This window comes from Bos mutus, chromosome 3 (genome assembly GCF_027580195.1).
Source record: "Bos mutus isolate GX-2022 chromosome 3, NWIPB_WYAK_1.1, whole genome shotgun sequence".
NCBI classification, from domain to species: domain Eukaryota; kingdom Metazoa; phylum Chordata; class Mammalia; order Artiodactyla; family Bovidae; genus Bos; species Bos mutus.
Genome location: NC_091619.1, coordinates 73180536 through 73206661, shown reverse-complemented (window position 1 = coordinate 73206661; position 26126 = coordinate 73180536). Strand labels below are relative to the sequence as shown.

The following is a 26126-nucleotide window of genomic DNA, read 5'->3' as shown; positions in this document are numbered from 1 at the left end:
ACGTATATTAGTATATATAGTAAAGTTCTCCTGGCAACCTATTTTTCCAAATGTGTTCTTACTTTAATAAGCAAATTGAAATAGCTATGAAAAAGCCACAAAAATATAAAAATATTGCTCAGCATAGGCTAGTTATATATGTTTATTTATGTATTTACACTATAATTTATAAATACGTGTTTATGAATATATGAATTTACTGTTTACTTCACATCTCTGAAAACATTTATCTGAACTATTACATTGATAAGAAATTGAGATATTCTTTCAGCACACTAATTTCTTTCTCTTTGCTATACTCTTAGGTAGATAAACTTTACAAATTTATACAAGTCAGATCATTTCAACGATTGTTGGTCCGTTGATTGACATACACCCTCTGCTTCTGTTTCAAATGACTACATATCACATATATGCAACACTTTGTGCCAGTTACTTCACCTACTTTATCTCCTTCAATCCGTACTGTGGCTCTCTGATGAAACCATTCATATAATAATCTTATTGCAGATTAGAAAACTAAAACATCAAACATTTAAATGACTTGCCTAGAGTTACCCAACAAGTAGTTAGTAAAGTTGGATTCAACTTTTTTAATTCATTTTTTTTAACTAGAGGAAAATCGCTTGCAATGTTGTATCAGTTTCTGCTGTACAACAGTGTGAATCCCTTGTGACTCAGTCAGTGCAGAATCTGCCTGAAATGTGGGAGACCTGGGTTTGATCCCTGGGTTGGAAAGATCCCCTGGAGGAGGGCATGGCAACCCACACCAGTATTCAGGCCTGGAGAATCCCCATGGACAGAGGAGCCTGGTGGGTTACAGTCCATGGGGTTGCAAAGAGCTGGACGTGACTGCACAACTAAGCACGTGCATGTGCACGCACACACACACACGCACATATCAGTTCAGTTCATTTGCTCAGTTATGTCTGACTCTTTGCGACCCCATGGACTGCAGCATGCCGGGCTTCCCTGTCCATCACCAACTCCTGGAGCCTACAGAAACTCATGTCCATAATGTCAGTGATGCCATCCAACCGTCTCATCCTCAATCTTCCCCTTCTCCTCCTGCCCTCAATCTTTCCCAGCATCAGGGTCTTTTCCAGTGAGTTGGTTCTTCACATCAGGTGGCCAAAGAATTGGAGTTTCAGCTTCAGCATCAATCCTTCCAATGAACATTCAGGACTGATTTCCTTTAAGATTGACTGATTAGATCTCCTTGCAGTCCGAGGGACTCTCAAGTGTCTTCTCCAACACCACAGTTCAAAAGCATCAATTCTTCAGTGCTCAGCTTTCTTTATAGTCCAACTCTCATATCCATACATAATGACTGGAAAAACCATAGCTTTGACTAGACGGACCTTTGTTGATAATGTCTCTGCTTTTTAATATGCTGTCTAGGTTGGTCATACTTTTCTTCCAAGGAGCAAGCATCTTTTAATTTCATGGCTGCATTCGCCATCTGCAGTGATTTTGGACCCCCCCCCTCAAAAAAAAAATAAAGTCTCTCACTGTTTCTATTGTTTCCCCATCTATTTGCCTTGAAGTGTTGTGACCAGATGCCATGATCTTAGTTTTCTGAATGTTGAGTTTTAAGTCAACTTTTTCACTCTCCTCTTTCACTTTCATCAAGAGGCTCTTTAGTTCTTCATTTTCTACCATAAGGGTGGTGTCATCTGCATATCTGAGGTTATTGATATTTCTCCCAGCAGTCTTGATTCCAGCTTGTGGTTCATCCAGCCCAGCATTTCTGATGATGTACTCTGCATATAAGTTAAATAAGCAGGGTAACAATGTACAGCCTTGACGTACTCCTTTCCCAGTTTAGAACCAGTTTGTTGTTCATTGTCCGATTCTAACTGTTGCTCCTTGACCCACATACAGATTTCTCAGGAGGCAGGTCAGGTGGTCTGGTATTCCCAACTCTTTAAGAATTTTCTATGGTTTTATGTACCACCTCTGTCTTGAGCCTACTTTTCCCCCATGCCCCATCCCTCTTGGTGATCACAGAACACCAGACTGGGCTCCCTGTGTTATGTAGCAGCTTCCTACTAGCTATTTTACACATAATGATGTTCATATATCAATGCTACTTTCTCAGTTAGTCCCATCTTCACCCTCTCCTTTCCCTACTGTGTCCACAAGTTTATTTTCTACGTTTGTGTCTCCATTACTTACCTGCGAATGGGTTCATCAGTACCATTTTTCTAGACTCTATACATATGATTTGTATATGATATTTGTTTTTCTCTTTCTGACTTACTTCACTCTGTATAACAGGCTCTAGGTTCAAACACCTCTCTACAACTGACTCAGTCAGGTTCCTTTTTATGACTAAGTAATATTCCTTTGTATATATGTACCACATCTTCTTTATCCATTCATCTGTAGATGGACACCTGGTCCCTTCTATGTCCTGGCTATTGTAAATAGTGTTGCAATGAACAGGGGTGCAAGTGTCTTTTTGAGTTGTCGTTTTATCAGGGTATATGCCCAGTGGTGGGATTACTGGGTTAGATACTAGATGCTGTCAAACTGTGCTGCTGGAGAAGACTCTTGAGAGTACCTTGGACAGTAAGGAGGTCAAACCAGTCAATCCTAAAGGAAATCAACCCTGAATATTTATTGGAAGGACTGGGCTGAAGCTGATGTTCCAATACTTTAGCCACTTGATACAAAGAGCCAACTCATTGGAAAAGACCCTGATGCTAGGAAAGATTTGAGAGCAAGAGGAGAAGCAGGCGACAGAGGATGAGATGGTTGGATGGCATCAGTAACTCAATGAACATGAGTTTGAGCAAACAGGGAGATAGAGAAAGACAGGGGAAACTAATGTGCTGCCGTTCATGAGGTTGGAAAGAGTCAGACATAAATTCACTGCTGAACAACAAGTGCTAGATTTATTCCTAGTTTTTTAAGGAACCTCCCTACTGTTCACCATGGTGGCCGTATCAATTTACATTCTCACCAACAGTGCAGGATGGTTCCCTTTTCTCCACATCCTCTCTATCATTTATTCTTTGTAGAAATTTTGATGATGGCCATTCTGATTGGTGTGAGATGATACCTCATTGTAGTTTTGATTTGCATTTTTCTAATAATGAGCATCTTTTCATGTATTTATTAGCAATCTATGTATCTTTTTTTGGAGAAATGTGTATTTAGATCTTCTGCCCATTTTTTATTGTGTTATTTGTTTTTCTGATATTGAGGTGTATGAGCTGCTTATACATTTTGGAAATTAATCCTTTGTCAGTTGCTTCATTTGCAATTATTTTCTCCTATCCTGAGGATTGTCTTTTCATCTTGTTTATCTCTCCTTTGCTTTACAAAAGCTTTTAAGTTAATTGGGTCTCATTTGTTTATTTTTGTTTTTTTATCCATTAAGTTAGGAGGTGAGTCATGGAGGATCTTGTTGTGATTTATGTAAAAGAGTATACTTCCTATGTTTTCCTCTAAGAGATTTATAATTTCTGGCCTTACATTTCAGTATTTAAACCATTTGAGTTTATTTTTTTTGAGTGGTGTTAGGATGTGTTCTAATTTCATTCTTTTATATATAGCTGTCCAGTTTTCCCAGCAGCACTTATTAAAGAGGCCATCTTTCCACCATTGTATATTTTTCCTCCTTTGTCAAAGATGAGGTGCCCATATGTGTATGGGTTTAATCTCTGGGTTCTCTCTCTCTCTTGTTCCATTGGCTTGTATTTCTGTTTTGTGCCAGTACCATACTATCTTGATGACTGTAGCTTTGTAGTATAGTCTGAAGTTAAGATGGTTGATTTCAACAGCTCCATTTTTTTTTCCCTCTAAGATTGCTTTGGTTATTCAGTGTCTTTTGTATTTCTATACAAATAGTAAAAAATTTTTTCTAGTTCTATGAAAGGTACCATTGGTATTTGATAGGGATTGCATTGAATATGTAGATTGCTTTGGGTAGTATGGTCATTTTCACAATATTCATTCTTCCCATCCAAGAACATGGTATGCCTCTCCATCTGTTTGTGTGTCTTTGGTTTCTTTCATAAATGTCTTATAGTTTTCTCCATACAGGTTTTTTGTCTCTCAGTTCAGTTCAGTTAAATCGCTCAGTCATGTCTGACTCTTTGCAACCACATGAATTGCAGCATGCCAGGCCTCCCTGTGCATCACCAACTCCCAGAGTTCACTCAAACTCATGTCCATCTAGTTTGTGATGCCATCCAGCCATCTCATCCTCTGTCGTCCCCTTCTCCTCCTGCTCCCAACCCCTCCCAGCATCAGGGTTTTTTTCCAGTGAGTCAAGTCTTCACATGAGGTGGCCAAAGTATTGGAGTTTCGCTTTAGCATCAGTCCTTCCAATGAACACCCAGGAGTGATCTCCTTTAGGATGGTCTGGTTGGACCTCCTTGAAGTCCAAGAAACTCTCAAGAGTCTTCTCCAACACCACAGTTCAAAAGCATCAATTCTTTGGCACTCCACTTTCTTCACAGTCCAACTCTCACATCCATATATGACCACTGGAAAAACCATAGCCTTGACTAGACAGACCTTTGTTGGCAAAGTAATGTCTCTGCTTTTCAATATGCCATTTAGGTTGGTCATAACCTTCCTTCCAAGGAGTAAAGTGAAAGAAAGTGAAGTCACTCAGTCAAGTCCGACTCTTTGCGACCCCACAGACTGTAGCCTATCAGGCTCCTGCGTCCATGGGATTTTCCAGGCAAGAGTGCTGGAGTGGATTGCCATTTCCTTCCCCAGGGGATCTTCCTGACCCAGGAATCGAACCCAGGTCTGCCACATTGCGGGCAGACACTTTACCATCTGAGCCACCAGGGAAGAATTTCATGGCTGCAATCACCATCTACAGTGATTTTGGAGCCTAAAAAAATAAAGTCTGACACTGTTTCCACTGTTTCCCCATCTATTTCCCATGAAGTGATGGGACTGGATGCCATGATCTTCATTTTTTGGATGTTGAGCTTTAAGCCAACTTTTTCACTATCCTCTTTCACTTTCATCAAGAGGCTTTTTAGTTCTTCACTTTCTGCCATAAGGGTGGTGTCATCTGCATATCTGAGGTTACTGATATTTCTCCCTGCAATCTTGATTCCAGCTTGTGCTTCATCCAGATTTTCTCATGATGTACTCTGCATATAAGTTAAATAAGCAGGGTGACAATGTACAGCCTTGACGTACTCCTTTCCCTATTTGGAACCAGTCTGTTGTTCCATATCCAGTTCTAACTGTTGCTTCCTGACCTGCATATAGGTTTCTCAAGAGGCAGGTCAGGTTGGTCTGGTATTCCCATCTCTTTCAGAATTTTCCACAGTTTTTTGTGATCTACACAGTCAAAGGCTTTGGCATAGTCAATAAAGCAGAAATAGATGCTTTTCTGGAACTCTCTTCCTTTTTCAATGATCCAGTGGATGTTGGCAATTTGATCTCTGGTTCCTCTGCCTTTTCTAAAATAAGCTTGAACATCTAAAAGTTCACAGTTCATGTATTGCTGAAGCCTGGCTTGGAGAATTTTGAGCATTACTTTACTTGCGTTAGGTAGGTTTATTCTTAGGTATTTAATTCTTTTTGTTGCAGTGGTGAGTGGAATTGCTTCTTTAATTTATCTTTCAGATTTTTCGTTGTTAGTGCATAGGAATGCAAGAGATATGTGTGTATTAATTTTATATCCTACAACTTTACTAAATTCATTGATTGCTGCTGCTAAGTTGCTTCAGTCGTGTCTGACTCTGTGCAACCCCATAGACAGCAGCCCACCAGGCTCCCCCATTCCTGGGATTCTCCAGGCAAGAACACTGGAGTGGGTTGCCATTACCTTCTCCAATGCATGAAAGTGAAATGTGAAAGTGAAGTCGCTCAGTTGTGTCCAATTCTTAGCGACCCCATGGACTGCAGCCCACCAGGCTCCTCCAACCACTGGATTTTCCAGGCAAGCGTACTGGAGTGGAGTGCCACTGCCTTCTCCAAAATTCATTGATTAGCTCTAGTGATTTTCTGGTAGCATCTCTAGGGTTTTCTATGAAGCAACAGTTAGAACTGGACATGGACCAGCAGACTGGTTCCAAATAGGAAAAGGAGTACGTCAAGGCTATATATTGTCACCCTGATAATTTAATTTGTATGCAGAGTACATCAAGAGAAACGCTGGGCTGGAAGAAGCACAAGCTGGTATCAAGACTGCTGGGAGAAATATCAGTAACCTCAGATATGCAGATGACACCACCCTTATGGCAGAAAGTGAAGAGGAACTAAAAAGCCTCTTGATGAAAGTGACAGTGGAGAGTGAAAAAGTTGATTTAAAGCTCAACATTCAGAAAACGAAGATCATGGCATCTGGTCCCATCACTTCATGGAAAATAGATGTGGAAACGGTGAAAACAGTGTCAGACTTTATTTTTTTCGGCTCCAAAATCACTGCAGATGGTGACTGCAGCCATGAAATTAAACGACGCTTACTCCTTGGAAGGAGAGTTATGACCAACCTAGATAGCATATTGAAAAGCCGAGATATTACTTTGCCCACAAAGGTCCATCTAGACAAGGCTATGGTTTTTCCAGTAGTCATGTATGGATGTGAGAGTTGGATGGTGAAGAAAGCTGAGCACCAAAGAATAGATGCTTTTGAACTGTGGTGTTGGAGAAGACTCTTGAGAGTCCCTTGGACTGCAAGGAGATCCAACCAGTCAATCCTAAAGGAGATCAGTCCTGGGTGTTCATTGGAAGGACTGACGCTGAAGCTAAAACTCCAGTACTTTGGCCACCTCATGTGAAGACTTGACTCACTGGAAAAGACCCTGATGCTGGGAGGGATTGGGGGCAGGAGAAGAAGGGGACGACAGAGGATGAGATGGCTGGATGGCATCACCGACTCAATGGACATGCGTTTGAGTGAACTCTGGGAGTTGGTGATGCACAGGGAGGCCTGGCATGCTACAATTCATGTGGTTGCAAAGAGTTGGACATGAGTGACTGAACTGAACAGATATATAGTATAATGTCGTCTGCAGACATTGAGAGTTTTACTTCTTCGTTTCCATTCTGGATTCATTTCTTTTTCTTCTCTTAGTAGCATGGTTAGGACTTTCAAAACTGTATTGAATAATTGTGATAAGAGTGGGCACCCTTGTCTTGTTTCTGATCTTAAAGGAAATGCTTTCAGTTTTTCACCATTGTGAATAGTGTTTGCCATGGATTTATCACATATGTTTATTATGTTGAGGTAAATTCCTTTTATGCCCATTTCCTGGGGAGTTTTTATCATAAATGGGTGTTAAATTTTTTTATAATGTTTCTCTGCATCTATTGAGATGATATCCTTTTCATCTTTCAGTTTTTGATATGGTGTATCACATTGATCGATTTGTGTATGTTGAAGAATCTTTGCATCCCTGAGATAAACCCTACTTGATCATAGTGCATGATTCTTTTAATATGTTGTTGGATTCTATTTGCTAGAATTTTGTTGAGAATTTTTGCATTTATGTTTATCAGTGATATTGGCTTGTAATTTTCTTTTTTTGTAATACCTTTGTCTAGTTTTGGTATCAGTGTGATGATGGCCCCATAGAATTTGTAAGTTTTCCTCCCTCTGCAATTTTTTGAAAGAGTTTGTGCAAGATAGTGTTAGCTCTTCTCTAAACATTTGGTAGAAATCACATATGAAGCTGTCTGGCCCTGAGCTTTTATTTGTTGGAATATTTTTGATCACAGTTTTGATTTCAGTGCTTATAATTGGTCTGTACATATTTTCTATTTCTTCCTGGTTTAGGCTGTACTTTTCTAGGAATTTGTCCATTTATTCCAGGTTGTCTATTAAATTAGCATATAGTTGCTCATATTATTAGTAGTCTGTTATAATCCTTGGTATTTCTGTGTTGTCTGTTATAACTTCTTTTTCATTTCTAATTTTATTGATTTGAATCTTCTCCCTCTTTTTTTAATGAATCTAGTTAATGGTTTGTCAATTTTGTTTCTCCTATCAAAGGACCAGCTTTTAGTTTTATTGATCTTTGCTATTGCATCCTTCATTTTCTGTTCATTTATTTCTACTCTGATCTTTACAATTTCTTTCCTTCTACTAACTTGGGCAATTTTTTTCTTCTTCTTTTTCTTGTTCCTTTAAGTGTAAGGTTAGATTATTTTTTTGATGTTTTTCTAATTTCTTGAGGTAGACTTTTATTACTATAAACATCCCTCTTAGTTCTGCTTTTACTGTATCCCATAGGTTTTGAATTGTCTTGTTTTCAGTGTCATTTGTCTCTAGGTTTTTTTTTTTTTCTTCAATTTTTCAGTGACCACTTGGTTATTTAGAAGCATATTGTATAGCCTTCTTGGGCTTGTGTTGTTTATAGTTTTTTCCTTTGTAATTGGTATCTAGTCTTATTATGGTCAGAAAGAATGTTTGATACAATTTCAATTTTTTAAAATTTTACCAAGGCTTAATATGTGACCCAGGATGTGATCTACCCTGGAGAATGTTCTGTGTGCATTTGGGAAAAGGTATATTCTACTGTTTTGGGGTGGAATGTCCTGTAGACATCAGTTAAGGTCCATCTGATTTTATCTGACATTTAAGGCTTATGTTTCCTTACTAATTTTAATTTGTCTGGATGATCTGTCCATTGGTGTGAGTGTGGTGTTAAAAGTCTCCCGTTATTGCTGTGTAACTATCGATTTCCCCTTTTGTATTTGTTAGTATTTGCCTTATGCATTGAGGTCCTCCTATGTTTGGTGCATATATATTTATAATTGTTATATTTTCTTCCTGGATTGATCCTTTGATGATTGCATAGTATTCTTCCTTGTCTCTTATAGCTGTCTTTATTTTAAAGTCTATTTTACCTGATATGAGTATTGCTACTTCCACTTTCTTTTGATTTCTATTTGCATGGAATATCTTTTTCCAGCCCATCACATTGGTCTTTATGTGTCTCTAGGTCTGAAGCAGGTCTCTTGTAGAAAACATATATAGAGGTCTTGTTTTTGTATCCATTCAGCCAATCTGTGTCTTTTGGTTGGATCACTTAATTCTTTTATATTTATGGTAATTATTGCTATGTATGATCCTATTACCACTTACTTTATTGTCTTGGATTTGTTTTTGTAGGCCTTTTCTTTCTGTGTTTCCTGTCTAGAGAAGTTCCTTTAGCTGTAAAGGAAGTTGTAAAATTTAGAAGTTGTAACGTTGGTTTGGTGGTGCTAAATTCTCTTAACTTTTGCTTATCTGTAAATCTTTCAATTTCTCCTTAGAATCTGAATAAGATCCTTACTGGGTACAGTAATCTTGGTTGTTGGTTTTTTTTCTTTTCATTGCTTTAAGTATATCCTGCCACTCCCTTCTTGCCTGTAGAGTTTCTCCTGAAAGATCAATCGTTAACCTTATTGGGATTCCTTTGTATGCTATTTGTTGCTTTTCCCTCACTACTTCTAATACTTTTGTTTGTGTTTCATTTTTGTTAGTTTGATTAATATCTATCTTGGTGTGTTTCGCTCTGCATTTTCTTGTATGGGACCCTGTGGGCTTCTTGGACTTTGGTAACTATTTCCTTTCCCATGTTAGGAAAGTTTTAGATTATAATCTCCTGAAATATTTTCTCATACTGTTTCTTTTTCTCTTCTTCTTCTGGGATTCCCTATAATTTGAATATTGGTGTATTTCATGTTGTCTCAGTGGTCTCTAAGACTGTCCTCATTTCATTCTTTTTCTTATTCTTCTCTGCTTCAATTATTTCCACCATTCTATCTTTCAACTCACTTATGGGATTCCATTTTAATTCAACAGATTCAACTCTGAATGGTTTTTTAAGTTTAAACTTTAAACAATATAATACAAGTTTTTAACAAATGATGTGGTAACATTTCACCACAGCAGGAGATTCCATTTTCAGCAGAAGATAAAGAGATACAGTCTTTTCTTTAAAATCCTACTATAGTTTGCTTCTGCTCCCATATCTTGGTTTACACACAATTTCAGCCAATATCAGCCAAAGGCGGACACCTGTGGAGATAAGGCATCAGCACACCGGCTTGTAATGAGCCCAGATTGGTGACTGAACAGAAAAAGCTAAAAGGAGAAAAGAAAAAGCCCTGTACCCTTTTTGGTTGCAGCTATCCTGAGTGATTATGAATACTCAGGAGAAATGTTGAGGATAGTTCGAAGGTTGCCTTATTGACTTCAGTGCCATTTTGTTAACATCTAGTTAATAAGGGCAGCTCTAGGTGTTATGACCTTTCCAAAAAAAAAAAAGAATTGCTTTTCTCATCCAACTCATGCATAATGGCACTCCTAAGACTTCTTGAGTTTTCATTAAGAAACCAGACACTTCAGCAGTAATTTTAGGATAGCATAGTTTCTGATGAATTTTCACATAGAAAGAAGAGGCTGAGAAACATCCCCACAAAACTTTCATACCCTGACTTTTCAGTGGTAAATGACCTGTTTGGTTTGGTTATCCTCCTGCTGCTTTGCTCGACCTCAAGATCCTATGAACATCGTGGTCTAGATCACCTTCCTAGAATCTAGGAAGGTGAGGATTTACTTTCCAATTTATCTATCATCAAAAAATTCATCTAAATCCTACCACAAACTGTTCCTTATCCTTCTGTCAGATATGAAGTACTTGGCAGGACTAGTGCTTCATGCTTAATAATATTTTCAAGGTGAAAGTGTTAGTCACTTAGTCACACCCAGCTCTTTGTGACTCAATAGACTCTAGCCCTTCAGGCACCTCTGTCCATGGGATTCTCCAGGGAAGAATACTGGAGTGGATTGCCATTTCCTCCTCCAGGGGATTTTCTCAACCCAGGAATTGAACCCACTTCACCTGCACCTCCTGATTTACAGGCAGATTCTTAATTGCTGAATCACTGGGGAAGCCCAATAGTTTCAAAACTAGAGACCAATCAGTACTGCAGGGATATAGCAACGGCTTCTTATAGCCATTTTCTCTTCTAACTTTTGTAGGGCTTATTAGAGTCATTTTTCAGTAACTATGAGGGATGAGTTCCAGAAGCCCTATGGATACCAAAATCCATAGGTGCTGAAGTCCCGTATATAAAATGATGGGATATTTACATGTAACCTATGCACAGAAGCAGAAGATATTAAGAAGAGGTGGCAAGAATATAAAATGGTGGAATATTTACATATAACCTATGTAACAGAAGCAGAAGATATTAAGAAGAAATGGCAAGTATACACAGAAGAACAATACAAAAAGATCTTCACGACCCAGATAATCATGATGGTGTGATCACCAACCTAGAGACAGACATCCTGGAATGAAAAGTCAAGTGGGTCTTAGGAAGCACCACTACGAACAAAGCTAATGGAGGTAAATGGAATTCCAATTGAGCTATTTCAAATCCCAAAAGATGATGCTGTGAAAGTGATGCACTCAATATGCCAGCAAATATGGAAAACTCAGCTGTGACCACAAGACTTAAAAAGGTCAGTTTTCATTCCAATCCCAGAGAAAGGCAATGCCAAAGAATGCTCAAGCTACTGCACAATTGTACTCATCTCACACGCTAGGAAAGTAATGATCAAAATCCTCCAAGCCAGGCTTCAACAATATGTGAACCATGAACTTGCAGATGTTCAAGCTGGTCTTAGAAAAGGCAGAGGAACCAGAGATCAAATTGCCAACATCTGCTGGATCATTGAAAAAACAAGAGAGTTCCAGAAAAACGTCTACTTCTGCTTTATTGAATCTGCCAAAGCCTTTGACAATGTGAACCACAACAAACTGTGGAAAATTCTTAAAGAGATGGGAATACCAGACCACCTGACCTGCCTCCTGAGAAATCTATATGCAGGTCAAGAAGCAACAGTTAGAACTGGACATGGAACAATGACTGGTTCCAAATAGGGAAAGGAGTACGTCAAGGCTGTATATTGTCACCCTGCTTATTTAATTATATTCTGAGTACATCATGAGAAAGGCTGGGCTGGAAGAAGGACAAGCTGGAATCAAGATTGCCAGGAGAAATATCAATAACCTCAGATATGCAGATGACACCATCCTTATGGCAGAAAGTGAAGAGGAACTAAAGAGCCTCTAGATGAAGGTGCAAGAGGAGAGTGAACAAGTTGGCTTAAAACTCAACATTCAAAAAACTAAGATCATAGCATCTGGTCCCATCACTTCATGGCAAATAGATGGGGATATAATGGCAGGCTTTATTTTTGGGGGCTCCAAAATCACTGCAGATGGTGACTGCAGCCATGAAATTAAAAATGCTTGCTCCTTGGAAGAAAAGTTATGACCAATGTAGACAGCATATTAAAAGCAGAGACATTACTTTGCCAACGAAGGTCCGTCTAGTCAAAGCTATGGTTTTTCCAGTAATTATGTATGGATATGAAAGTTGGACTATAAAGAGAGCTGAGTGCCAAAGAATTGATGCTTTTGAATGGTGGTATTGGAAAAGGCTCTTGAGAGTCCCTTGGACTGCAAGGAGATCCAACCAGTCCATCCTAAAGGAAATCAGTCCTGAATATTCATTGGAAGGACTTATGTTGAAGCTGAAACTCCAATACTTTGCCCACCTGATGTGAAGAACTGGCTGATCTGAAAAGACCCTGATGCTGGGAAAGATTAAAGGCAGGAGGAAAAGGGGACCACAGAGGGTGAGATGGTTGGACGGCATCACCAACTCAACGGACATGACTTTGAGTTAACTTCAGGAGTTGGCGATGGACAGGGAGGCCTGGCGTGCTGCAGTCCATAGGGTCTCAAAGAGTTGGACACGACTGAGCAACTGAACTGAACTGAACCTATACACATACACCTGTGTACTTTAAGTCATCTCTAGATTACTTATAATACTTAATGAGATATATATGCTATGTAAATAGTTGCCAGTGTGTAGCAAATTTGAGTTTTGCTTTCTGGAAATTTCTGAGGTTTTATTAAAAAACATATTTCCTACCTGCCTCTTTGTTAATCTGTCAATGTGGAACTTATGGTTATGGAGGCCAGCTATTTGTTTAACTCATTTTTATATACTGATTGTAACTTCCACTGCATCTTTTATTCCTCTGACTATCACATTTATGGATTAAGTTGTGGCTTACTGATTTTGAGTAAGAAAAAGTGTTTTTCTGTCACAAAGCCAACAGCACAGCTGTGACAGCAGATGAGCAGCTCTCCAAGGGCAATCAGCCATCTGGCCACCTCAGAGACTCCAGAGAGGATTCCAGGAAGGGCTGCTCACCTAGTCACCCTCTCAGGCAGATGCAGAGTGCACTGTGTGTCAGCTAGGGAGAGTTGTATAAAATGTTTTAGGGCATCTGAATTGTTTGGGGATGTCTGTTGATTTATGATTTTTCCTTAGATGTCTTTCCATTGTGCATGTTCAGTCTTCCCAACCTTATAAAATGAAAGGAGCAAGCAAAGACTTTATTTTGTTTTCTTATATCTGCTGGTTTCCCCTTCCTTTTGTTGGTTTCTATGATAACTAAATAAGCCCAACTATTCTTTTCTTTAGATTAGTAAATAGCCAAGATCTATCTTATACTAAATTTTTCTCAGTTTTTGTCTAATTTCCAATTATTACTTCATAAAATATAACTCAGTATTCACATTTTATTTTTAAAACATATACGTGTACTATACGACACTAATGTATTATTAAGTTTTTATTCTTACTTAATGATTATCCATATGGTGTTTACACTATGTATTATTCTGAATGTTAAACTATAGTTTAGTATATTTTCATGTACTCTTTTTCTAATTTTAGGTGTACAAGAATTTCCAGAAAACATAAAGTGCTGTAAGTGTTTAACAATTATTGAAGCCAGTGTCAATCCCATTTCTAAGTGAGTATGAGTCATCACATTTTATTTATCTTTGTGTTTCCAGGGATAAAAGAATAAAGATAAAAGAAGCTCACATAGTAAATGAATTTTAAGTGCTGTCTTTAAAATTCAATTTAATAGAATATTGGTAAAGAATAATCAAATCAGAATAGTTCAACAAAAGATGATTAAAGCATTGCTGAGTAATAGTGAAGGCCTAATTGGCACAGATGGCATTACTTTACAGCAAACTATATCATTTTTTGTGGCTATCAGGTGACATTCCATGGAAAAGCACCAAAACTAAGAAAACAGTAATTAGTTGTGGTCGTGCTGAAAAATTAGCATCATGGTTCTGATGAAAGTTCAAGAAAGCACAAGAGTGTAAGGTGCATGAAATTAGTTGATAATGTGGTTCAAGCTGGAAAATGAATTAAGTATGATCTGAAAAAAGGACTATTTACGTACCAGTGATTACATGAAGAGGGAAAAAGTTAATTCTATGAGGATAGCCAAATGGAAGACATGGATGGTAAAGATGCTGTGACCAGAAGTAGGGTATTTATGTGTTACGATCTGTTAGTAGAGCAATGCCATGGGAAAGTAAAATTCAGCATGTGACCATGTTTCAAATTACAATTATGTCATAGTGATAGAGTGTACTGTGGAATCAAATAAGTCAAGAAACTACGACATGAATGGCTTCGGTGAGTCATGAACCTGAATGTTAAAGTTATTTAACCAAAAAATCTAGAAAGTCTATTGAAAGGTGTAGTAATATTTGAAAGTGGTTGAATTTATTCAGTGGTGTTGGGATGTAGGTAATGAGTTGCAAAGTAAGACTGGTATTTTAATTATACAAAAACTGACAGAAGGATTTGAGAAAATTCCTTCAGTCCTTTGTCCACATAGAGAAGGGAGACAGGGAGAAACTAAAGTTCAATTAATCAATCTAGTGTTTCCAGAAGCCAAAAGAAGGCATTTAACGGGAAATTTTTCTCCAGTAGGGTTGAGGATAGATAGTGGAGGGGATGGTTTCTCTATAGATCATAAAAGGAGGATGTAAGTGAGACAAGAAGTGAAATAGAATGTAAAAGGATAAGTTTAGATGAGGCTTTTTACAGTAAATGGTTAGTGAAATAATTTGAGGCCTTTAGTAGAAAGTGTGGAGCATTAAGGAACAAACTATGATTGAAAGATACAAATTTTCTACCTCAAATGTAAAATATGGTGCAGAAAAAAAATGTGAAAAGTATTCTTCAAAAAACTTAGACCAAAATGCAACTTTCTCATAAAAGAAATAAATATTGCTGACTTATCACAAAAAGACTCTAAATATGTCATTGACTTAAGTCATAATCCAGGGCAGATGATTAATTGTTTTGATTTCTAGTTCTTTAATTCTAATAGCTCATTGTATTTAGGAATCATCATCAGGTCTTTGGGGGTGGAAGTCAGATAATAAATTACAAAAGCTTAAAATCTATAGTTTTATTGACTATGTCTCTGAATTACTCTCATACATTTAACTTTTCAAAAGATAAATGAATATAACCAATTTCATCAAAAAATGTCTAACACTAAAAGCAAGTTTGATAATTCATTTAAAAAATCACTCAAAAGAAAAGTCAATTTAGGGGAAAAAAGTTACTCAAAAGAAAAATCAAATTCCCGTGGTTTTGCCTTTCCCAAAATATCATATAAATAATGCCATACTTTGTGTGTTTTTACTTACACAGTGATTTTAAGATTTATTCCTGCCATTTCAAGAATTCTACTACATTCCCATTTATTTCTAGGTAGAATTCCTTTGTATGAATATAGCACAAGCTGTTTACATATTCCTCAGTTGATAGATATTTAAGTTGTTTCTAGTTTGGAGCTCTTATGAATAAAGTAGCTATAAACATTTCGGTACAGGTGTTTGTGTAAGCATCTGTTTTCACTTCTACTAAGCGAACACCTAGGAGTAGTTTTCTGCATAGTGAGGTACGTGTATGTATCACCTTATAAGAAATTTCCAAACTGTTTTCAAAATAGCTATTTCATTGTGCATTCCCATCAGCAATCTATTAGATTTTCCATTATTCCTTATTATTGTCAGGATCTGATACTATCAGTTGTTTAATTTTTTTTCTATTTTAGCCATTCTAGTAGATACAGTATCTCTTTGTTATAACTCACTGTAGTTTTAATTTACAGTTTTAAAATCAAATTAAATTCTTTCCTTGTATTTCTTTAAAATATTATTGCTTCTTTGATAAAAGTTCAGGGTTTTTTTCATATTTATTGAGTTCTCTTTAATATTGTATTATAGAAATTCTTTATGAATTCTGGCTAAAAATCGGATACCTTTAGTCAGAATTTAATTTGATTTTAAAACTGCAAATATTTGCTCTTATGACTTAGCTTTGCACTTCCTGAACAGTAACTTTCAAAGATCAAAAGATTTTCATTTTGATGAGGCCCTATTTATAATTTTTTATTATTTATTCTTCTTGTTGCTATCTAAGAGATCTTTACTATTGATAAATCATAGTTATAAAGATTTTCCCCTAAGCTTTCCTTTGGAACTTTTGTAGTTTTGATTTTACAGTTAGGTCTATGATCCATTTAAAGTTGCTTTTTGTTTATATGTATGGTGTGTGTGTGTTGTGCTTCTCTTTTTTCTTTATTTATTGCATTTTATTTGTTCCAGTACCATTTGTTGAAAATTTTATCCTTTTTTGTAGATAAAATTATCTGAGTATCTGTTTTGTAAGTCAGTGGATCTTATGTGTTTGGATCCATTTCTGGATTCTATATTTTTGTGTTAATCTATATGCCTCTCCTAATACCAGTTTTACACTATCTCAATTACTGTAGCTTTGTAATAATTTACACAGTCAGGGAATGTGAGTCCTTCAACCTTTTTCTTCTTTATCAAATTATTTGGGCTCTTCTATTTCCTTTCCTTTTCCATATATTTTTTAATAAGCTTGCCAGTTTCTACAAAAATATGAAAATCTTATGGAATTTTGATAATAGTTGTATTGAATCTGTAGATAAATTTGAGCAGAATTGACATGTCAAAAATATTGAGTATTCCTTTCCCTAAACATAGTGCATATCTATTTTACTCCAAGTATTTCAGGTTTGGGGGTAATTATAAATGATTTATTTATTACAAAAACACAATTGCTTATTGTATGTTGACCTTAAATCCTGCAGCTTTAAATAGATTCATTTAATGTTACTAATAAATATTTTGTAAATTTGAAGAAGAAAGCATACAATTTTCTAGTAAATCATCATGTCAACTGGGAATAAAGAAAGTTTTATTTCATTCTTCCCAATCTATAATTCATTAATTTATTTCTTTAGCCTTATTGTCCTGGATAGGACCTCCTATATAATGTTGAATAGAAGAGGTGAAAACAGACACCATTGCCTTGTTCTCAATCTTAAGGAGAAAGCATTCAGACTTTCACCATTATGTTTGTATGTATCAATCCTGAATGTTATTTTTTTAATACATTCCCTTTATCAGGCTGAGGAAATTTTAAATAACCTATTTCTCACTTCCTTTTAAGCTCTTACCAACAGGGTTATCAAAGCTTAGATTCCTACTTTCAAACTTTTGAAGAAAATCTAAGCTTTCTCTATAACACTCTTCAATATTTGTGCAGTCTCTGACCACTTCCTGACTCCAAAGTCACTCCACATTTTTTAGGAATTTATTACAGCAGAATCCCAATTTCAGATACCAGAATCAGTGTCAGTTTTATAATTCTGTACAAGAAATCACCACACACTTAGTGTTTAAAACAATATACATTTGTTATCTTTTAGTTTATGTGAGTCAGGAATCTAGGCATGCTATAGCTGGGTTCACTTTTTGAGATTTTCACCAGGCTACTATCAAAGCAACAGTCAACCTATAATCTCATCTGGAGGCGTAACTGGAAAAAAAATCCATTTTCAACCTCATTCAGCTTATTGGCAGAATTCATTTCCTTGCTGTCATAAACCTGTGAGCCCCAGCATTTTTCTGGCTGACAGCTAGAAGCCACTCTTGAATCCTAAATGCTAGTGCAATCCCCAGTCAGGTGACCCTCTCCATACATAGTTCACAACACAGCATCTTGTTTCTTGAGGGCAAACAGATGAGTAGAGTGAGCATCCTACTAAGAGAGAGGTGTATAACATACTATAGTTTAGAGAATGACATCCTATTTGCCACAGTCCATTAATCAGAAGCAAAGCACAAGTCCTACCAGTACTCAAGAGGAGAAGATTTTGCAAAGGCATAAACTTCTAAGGCTCCAAAATCACTGCAGATATTGACTGCAGCCATGAAATTAAAGACGCTTGCTCCTTGGAAGAGAAACTATGACAAACATAGACAGCATATTAAAAAGCAGAAACATTACTGTGCCAACAAAAGTCCATATAGTCAAAGCTATAGTTTTTCCAGTAGTCATGTATGGATGTAAAAATTGGAACATAAAGAAGGCTGAGTGCTAAAGAACTGATACATTTGAACTGTGATGTTGGAGAAGACTCTTGACAGTCCCTTGGACTATAAGGATAAAACCAGTCAATCCTAAAAGGAATCAATCCTGAATATTCATTTAAGGGACTGATGCTGAGGCTGAAACTCCAATACTTTGGTAACCTGATGCAAAGAGCTGACTCACTGGAAAAGCCCCTTATGCTGGGAAAGATTGAAGGAGAAGGGTATGACAGAAGACGAGATTGTTGAATGGCATCACCAATTCAATGGACATTAGTTTGAGCAAGCTCTAGGAGATAGTGAAGGACAGGGAAGTCTGGCATGCTCCAGTTAATGGGGTCACAAAGAGTGGGACACAAATGAGAGACTGAACAACAATGAAACTTATAGGGGCTTCCAGGTGGCACTAGTGGTAAAGAATCTGCCTGCCAATGCAAGAGACACAGGAAATGTGGGTTTGATCCCACATTTGGGTGAGGATCCCACTTTTGGGTGATTACTCACCCAGAGCCAAATATCCTGTAATGCGAAGTCAAGTTGGCCTTGGGAAGCATCACTCTGAGCAAAGCTAGTGGAGGTGATGGAATTCTAGCTGAGCTATTTAAAATCCTAAAAGATGATGCTGTGAAAGTGCTGCACTCAATATGCCAGCAAATATGGAAAACTCAGCAGTGGCCACAGGGCTGGAAGAGCTCACTTTTCATTCCAATTCCAAAGAAAGGCAATGCCAAAGAATGTTCAAACTACCGCACAATTGCACTCATCTCACACACTAGCAAAGTAATGATCAAAATTCTCCAAGCCAGGCTTCAACAGAAGGTGAACTGTGAACTTGCAGATGTTCAAGCTGGATTTAGAAAATGCAGAGGAACCAGAGATCAAATTGCCAACATCCGTTGGATCATCAAAAAAGCAAGAGACTTCCAGAAAAACATCTACTTCTGCTTTGTTGACTCTGCCAAAGCCTTTGATTGTGTGGACCACAACAAACTGGAAAATTCTGAAAGAGATGGGAATACCAGACCATCTGACCTGCCTCTTAAGAAATCTATATGCAGGTCAAGAAGCAACAGCTAGAACTGGACATGGAACAACACACTGGTTCCAAATTGGGAAAGGAGTATGTCAAGGCTATATATTGTCACCCTGCTTATTTAACTTATATGCAGAGTACATCATGAAAAATGCTGGTCTGGATGAAGCACAAACTGGAATCAAGATTGCCTGGAGAGATATCAACAACCTCAGATATGCAAATGACACCACCCTTATGGCAGAAAGAGAAGAAGAATGAAAGAGCCTCTTGATGAAAGTGAAAGAGAACAGTGAAAAAGTTGACTTAAAACTCAATATTCAGAAAACTCAGATCGTGGCATCCAGTCCCATCACTGCATGGCAAATAGATGGGAAACAATAGGAACAGTGAGAGATTTTATTTTGGGAGGACTCCAAAATCATTGCAGTTGGTGATTGCAGCCATGGAATTAAAAGACGCTTACTCCTTGGAAGGAAAGTTATGACCAACCTATATAGCATATTAAAAAGCAGAGACATTAATTTGCCAACAAAAGTCCATCTAGTCAAAGCTATGGTTTTTCCAGTAGTCATGTATGGATGTTAATTTGGACTATAAAGAAAGCTGAGCACCAAAGAATTGATGCTTTTGAACCGTGGTGTTGGAGAAGACTCTTGAGAGTCCCCTGGACTGCAAAGAGATCAAAGCAGTCAATTGTAAAGGAAATCAATCCTGAATATTCATTGGAAAGATTGATGCTGAAGCTGAAACTCCAATACTTCACCCACTTGATGGGATGAACTGGCTCATTGGAAAAGACCCTGATGCTGGGAAAGATTCAAGGCAGGAAGAGAAGGGGACAACAGAGCATGAGATATTGGATGGCATCACTGACTCGATGGACATGAGTTTGAGTAAGCTCCAGGAGTTGGTGATGGACAGGGGATTCCGGCGTGCTGCAGACCATGAGGTTGCAAAGATAGGGACACAACTTAGCGACTCAACTGAACTGAACTGGGTCTGGAAGGTCTCCAGGAGTAAGAAATGGCACCACACTCAAGTATTCTTGCCAGAAAAATTCCATGGGCAGGGAAACCTAGTGGGCTACTGTCCATAGGGCTGCAGAGAGTCCCACACAACTAGCAACTAAGCAGCAGCAGCAGCAAATTTCTAGAAGAGATCTTGGGGACACCTTAGAATATAGCCAATCTTTGATATCTGTTTTGCTCAGAATTTTTGTTGTCAAGAGATGTTGAGTTTTGTCAAAGTTTTTGTTTTATTTTTTTAAAATAATATCTATTGCCACAATGATATACATAAACTTACCTGGTCATAAAATATTATGCATCTTATACATGAATGCCTCTGATTTGATAGTATCTTCTAAGGATTTTCCCATCTATATTCGTGAGGCATATTAGCCTGAAATTTTTTCATATAAGTTCTCTGTCTGCTTTTGGTATCAAGGGAAAACTGGCCTCATTAAAATAGTTGGGAAATGTCATCTTCTATTTCCTGTAAGAAATTATATAGTATTGGAATTATTTATTCCCTAAGTATTGATAGAATGTGCAAGTGGAACATTCAAGCCTGAGCTTTTCTTTATGGGAAAGTTTTAATTACAAATTTAATTTCCATAATACCTATCAGATCAGATCAGTCACTCAGTCGTGTCCAACTCATTGCAACCCCATGAATCACAGCATGCCAGGCCTCCCTGTCCATCACCAACTCCCGGAGTTCACTCAGACTCACGTCCATCGAGTCAGTGATGCCATCCAGCCATCTCATCCTCTGTCGTCCCCTTCTCCTCCTGCCCCCAATCCCTCCCAGCATCAGAGTCTTTTCCAATGAGTCAACTCTTCACATGAGGTGGCCAAAGTACTGGAGTTTCAGCTTTAGCGTCATTCCTTCCAAAGAAATCTCAGGGCTGATCTCCTTCAGAATGGACTAGTTGGATCTCCTTGCAGTCCAAGGGACTCTGAAGAGTCTTCTCATACACCACAGTTCAAAAGAGTCAGTTCTTCAGCACTCAGCCTTCTTCACAGTCCAGCTCTCATATCCATGCATGACCACAGGAAAAACCATAGCCTTGACTAGGTGAACCTTTGTTGGCAAAGTAATGTCTCTGCTTTTGAATATGCTATCTAGGTTGGTCATAACTTTCCTTCCAAGGAATAAGCATCTTTTAATTTCATGGCTGCAGTCACCATCTGCAGTGATTTTGGAGCCCAGAAAAATAAAGTCTGACACTGTTTCCACTGTTTCCCCATCTATTTCCCATGAAGTGATGGGACCAGATGCCATGATCTTCGTTTTCTGAATGTTGAGCTTTAAGCCAACTTTTTCACTCTCCACTTTCACTTTCCTCAAGAGGCTCTTTAGTTCTTTTTCACTTTCTGCCATAAGGGTGGTGTCATCTGCATATCTGAGGTTATTGATATTTCTCCCAGCAATCTTGATTCCAGCTTGTGTTTCTTCCAGCCCAGCATTTCTCATGATGTACTCTGCATAGAAGTTAAATAAACGGGGTGACAATATACAGCCTTGACGAACTCCTTTTCCTATTTGGAACCAGTCTGTTGTTCCATGTCCAGTTCTAACTGCTGCTTCCTGACCTGCATACAAATTTCTCAAGAGGCAGGTCAGATGGTCTGGTATTCCCATCTCTTGAAGAATTTCCCACAGTTTATTGTGATCCACACAGTCAAAGGCTTTGGCATAGTCAATAAAGCAAAAATAGATGTTTTTCTGGAACTCTCTTGCTTTTTCCATGATCCACCGGATGTTGGCAATTTGATCTCTAGTTCCTCTGCCTTTTCTAAAACCAGCTTGAACATCAGGAAGTTCACGGTTCACATATTGCTGAAGCCTGGCTTGGAGAATTTTGAGCATTACTTTACTAGCATGTGAGATGAGTGCAACTGTGCGGTAGTTTGAGGATTCTTTGGCATTGCCTTTCTTTGGGATTGGAATGAAAACTGACCTTTTCCAGTCCTGTGGCCACTGCTGAGTTTTCCATATTTGCTGGCATATTGAGTGCAGCACTTTCACAGCATCATCTTTCAGGATTTGGAATAGCTCAACTGGAATTCCATCACTACCACCAGCTTTGTTCGTAGTGATGCTTTCTAAGGCCCACTTGACTTCACATTCCAGGATGTCTGGCTCTAGGTCAGTGATCACACCATCGTGATTATCTGGGTCGTGAAGCTCTTTTTTGTACAGTTCTTCTGTGTATTCTTGCCACCTCTTCTAAATATCTTCTGCTTCAGTTAGGTCCATACCATTTCTGTCCTTTATCGAACCCATCTTTGCATGAAATGTTCCTTTGGTATCTCTGATTTTCTTGAAGAGATCTCTAGTCTTTCCCATTCTGTTGTTTTCCTCTATTTCTTTGCATTGATCGCTGAAGAAGGCTTTCTTATCTCCCCTTGCTATTCTTTGGAACTCTGCATTCAGATGTTTATATCTTTCCTTTTCTCCTTTGCTTTTCGCTTTTCTTCTTTTCACAGCTATTTGTAAGGCCTCCCCAGACAGCCATTTTGCTTTTTTGCATTTCTTTTCCATGGGGATGGTCTCGATCCCTGTCTCCTGTACAATGTCATGAACCTCATTCCATAGTTCATGAGGCACTCTATCTATCAGATCTAGGCCCTTAAATCTATTTCTCACTTCCACTGTACAATCATAAGGGATTTGATTTAGGTCATACCTGAATGGTGTAGTGGTTTTCCCTACTTTCTCCAGTTTAAGTCTGAATTTGGCAATAAGGAGTTCATGGTCTGAGCCACAGTCAGCTCCTGGTCTTGTTTTTGCTGACTGTATAGAGCTTCTCCATCTTTGGCTGCAAAGAATATAATCAATCTGATTTCGGTGTTGACCACCTGGTGATATCCATGTATAGAGTCTTCTCTTGTGTTGTTGGAAGAGGGTGTTTGCTATGACCAGTGCATTTTCTTGGCAAAACTCTATTAGTCTTTGCCCTGCTTCATTCCGTATTCCAAGGCCAAATTTGCCTGTGACTCCAGGTGTTTCTTGACTTTCTACTTTTACATTCCAGTCCTCTATAATGAAAAGGACATCTTTTTTGGGTGTTAGTTCTAAAGGGTCTTGTAGGTCTTCATAGAACCATTCAACTTCAGCTTCTTCAGAGTTACTGGTTAGGGCATAGACTTGGATTACTGTGATATTGAATGGTTCGCCTTGGAAATGAAAAGAGATCATTCTGTCGTTTTTGAGATTGCATCCAAGTGCTGCATTTTGGACTCTTTTGTTGACCATGATGGCTACTCCATTTCTTCTGAGGGATTCCTGCCCGCAGTAGTAGGTATAATGGTCATCTGAGTCAAATTCACCCATTCCAGTCCATTTCAGTTCGCTGATTCCTAGAATGTCGACATTCACTCTTGCCATCTCTTGTTTGACCACTTCCAATTTGCCTTGATTCATGGACCTGATATTCCAGGTTCCTATGCAATATTGCTCTTTACAGCATCGGACCTTGCTTCTATCACCAGTCACATCCACAGCTGGGTATTGTTTTTGCTTTGGCTCCATCCCTTCGTTCTTTCTGGAGTTATTTCTCCACTGATCTCCATAGCATATTGGGCACCTACTGACCTGGGGAGTTTCTCTTTCAGTATCCTATCATTTTGCCTTTTCATACTGTTCGTGGGGTTCTCAAGGCAAGAATACTGAAGTGGTTTGCCATTCCCTTCTCCAGTGGACCACATTCTGTCAGATCTCTCCACCATGACCCGCCCATCTTGGGTTGCCCCACGGGCATGGCTTAGTTTCATTGACTTAGACAAGGCTGTGGTCCTAGAGTGATTAGATTGACTAGTTTTCTGTGAGTATGGATTCAGTGTGTTTGCCCTCTGATGCCCTCTTGCAACACCTACCATCTTACTTGGGTTTCTCTTACCTTGGTCGTGGGGTATCTCTTCACGGCTGCTCCAGCAAAGCACAGCCATTGCTCCTTACCTACTATAATACCTATAGTGTTATTCAAATTACCAACTTTTCTTTGAATCATTTCTGGTAGTTTGTGTTTTTAGGAATATGTATATTTCATATGTTTTCAAACTTATTGGCATCTTATTTTCCATATTATTTTATTAGCCCTTTAATTCTACAAGTTCTCTAGTGATGCTCTCTGTTTTGTGTCTTTTTTCTTTTTTATTTGATCAGTTATACTAGAGATTTATTAATTTTCTCTATTAAAAATAGATTTGGGTTTCATTTTTCTTTCCTGCTTTCTGTTAGTTTTTTAGATACAAGAAATCTACATAGTAGTTAAGTCATGAAAACCCTAGAATATGAAAGTTACAGTTTTAAGTGTTGTATTACTAGGTTTAGTTTTAGATATGAACTCTATAGTATAATCTGAATGCCTTAACCAAGTCAGTGATGAAAATTATTACAGTAAAATTGAGAATAACAACTTCTCAAAAAGTTAAAGACCATCATTTATTGAGAACCTAGCATATCTCAGGCTTTTAGATACATTATTTCATTTTTGTCTTCACAGAAAATATGAAGTAGAAAAATATTATCTACATTCCTTTTTACATATGGAAATACACAAAGATTGTATAAATTCCTGGATTCCTTTTATTATATTTCACAAATCCTGGGGGAACAGTTTGATTTTGTTTTAAATTAAAAGATACATTTTGAAAAAATTGAACGTTCTTAATTCTCAACAATAAGAAAATTGCTAATAAATTATGGTATATCTACATGGATGTGAAGATTGTATACAGGGTGATTATATGTCTCTGCTCAGGTCTTCCCAGTTTATATGTCATGATGTGGCATGATTAATAATAGTTCCCTCTAAACTCTCAAAAATGTCCTAGTTTGACTGATAGATTATAGTCACTCTGATTTACAGCAAAATTGAAAGATAATTACAAAGAGAGAAATCATTATACAAGTTTGCAGTGATGTTAAAATAATTAATTGGAAATTAGATAAAAAATAAATGCATTAAATGAATATGATAGTTTAAATGTTCTCTGATAATGTTATACTAATTTTATAACGTTAAGGTTATAAATTAAAATGTTTAGATGCAAAATACCTTTCCAATTAGAGCAGAAGATTTTACATTGGCTTCTTAATCACAACTTATAGCTCCTAAAATTTTAATTTGGTTTAACGTTCTAATGGAGGTCAAATGCCTGTAATATGTTTTCATTAAACTTCTAAAGTAAACACATTTAGAAAAGAAAAATGTTGAAACAAGGATGTCTGCAGCCAATCTTAATTTGTCTATTCCAACAATAAATTTAGCACTAATAAAAGCATTTAAATTAGTATTCTAGTTAATATTCAAAAATTAGAATAAAAACAATAAAAACGTAATACGATCACTCCTATTTAGTGAGTCTTTAATATGGAGCAGATAATCATTTAACTCTTTGGAGCAACTCTGAAAGATGATATTAGTTTGATCATTTTACAAAAAAAAAAGGAAACTGAGTCTTACAAACATCACATAATTTGTAGAAGTCACAGAGATGAATAATTGAAAGAACTGTGGTTCAGACTTAGATCTTCTAACATCAATGTCCACGTGCTCAAGCAATAAATACTTTGGGTGTCTGATTCTCGTATCATTTATTTATTATAATTTGAATATGCTACTTTTAATTTAAGCCATTAATAAAATGAAAACGTTTCCTTAGAGAAATTATTTATCTGTATATATATTTTTTAAATGCTTTGAATTTTAAAATAAATCTGTCAACTCTGGAAAGCCACCAGTTACTCTGCTGCTGCTGCTAAGTCGCTTCAGTCATGTCCGACTC

The 26126-nt window shown here is 37.5% G+C and overlaps 1 protein-coding gene across 3 annotated transcripts in view; it reads left to right on the top strand.

Annotated features, from left to right (window-relative positions):
* Positions 1-26126, top strand: part of LRRC7 (leucine rich repeat containing 7) — a 478825-nt gene that overhangs the window by 165932 nt on the left and 286767 nt on the right. For all 3 annotated transcript variants that reach the window (XM_070364524.1, XM_005898157.2, XM_070364529.1), the window contains one exon: positions 13741-13819. In XM_070364524.1, the coding sequence (XP_070220625.1) occupies positions 13741-13819 (79 nt within the window). The remainder of the gene's footprint in view (positions 1-13740; positions 13820-26126) is intronic.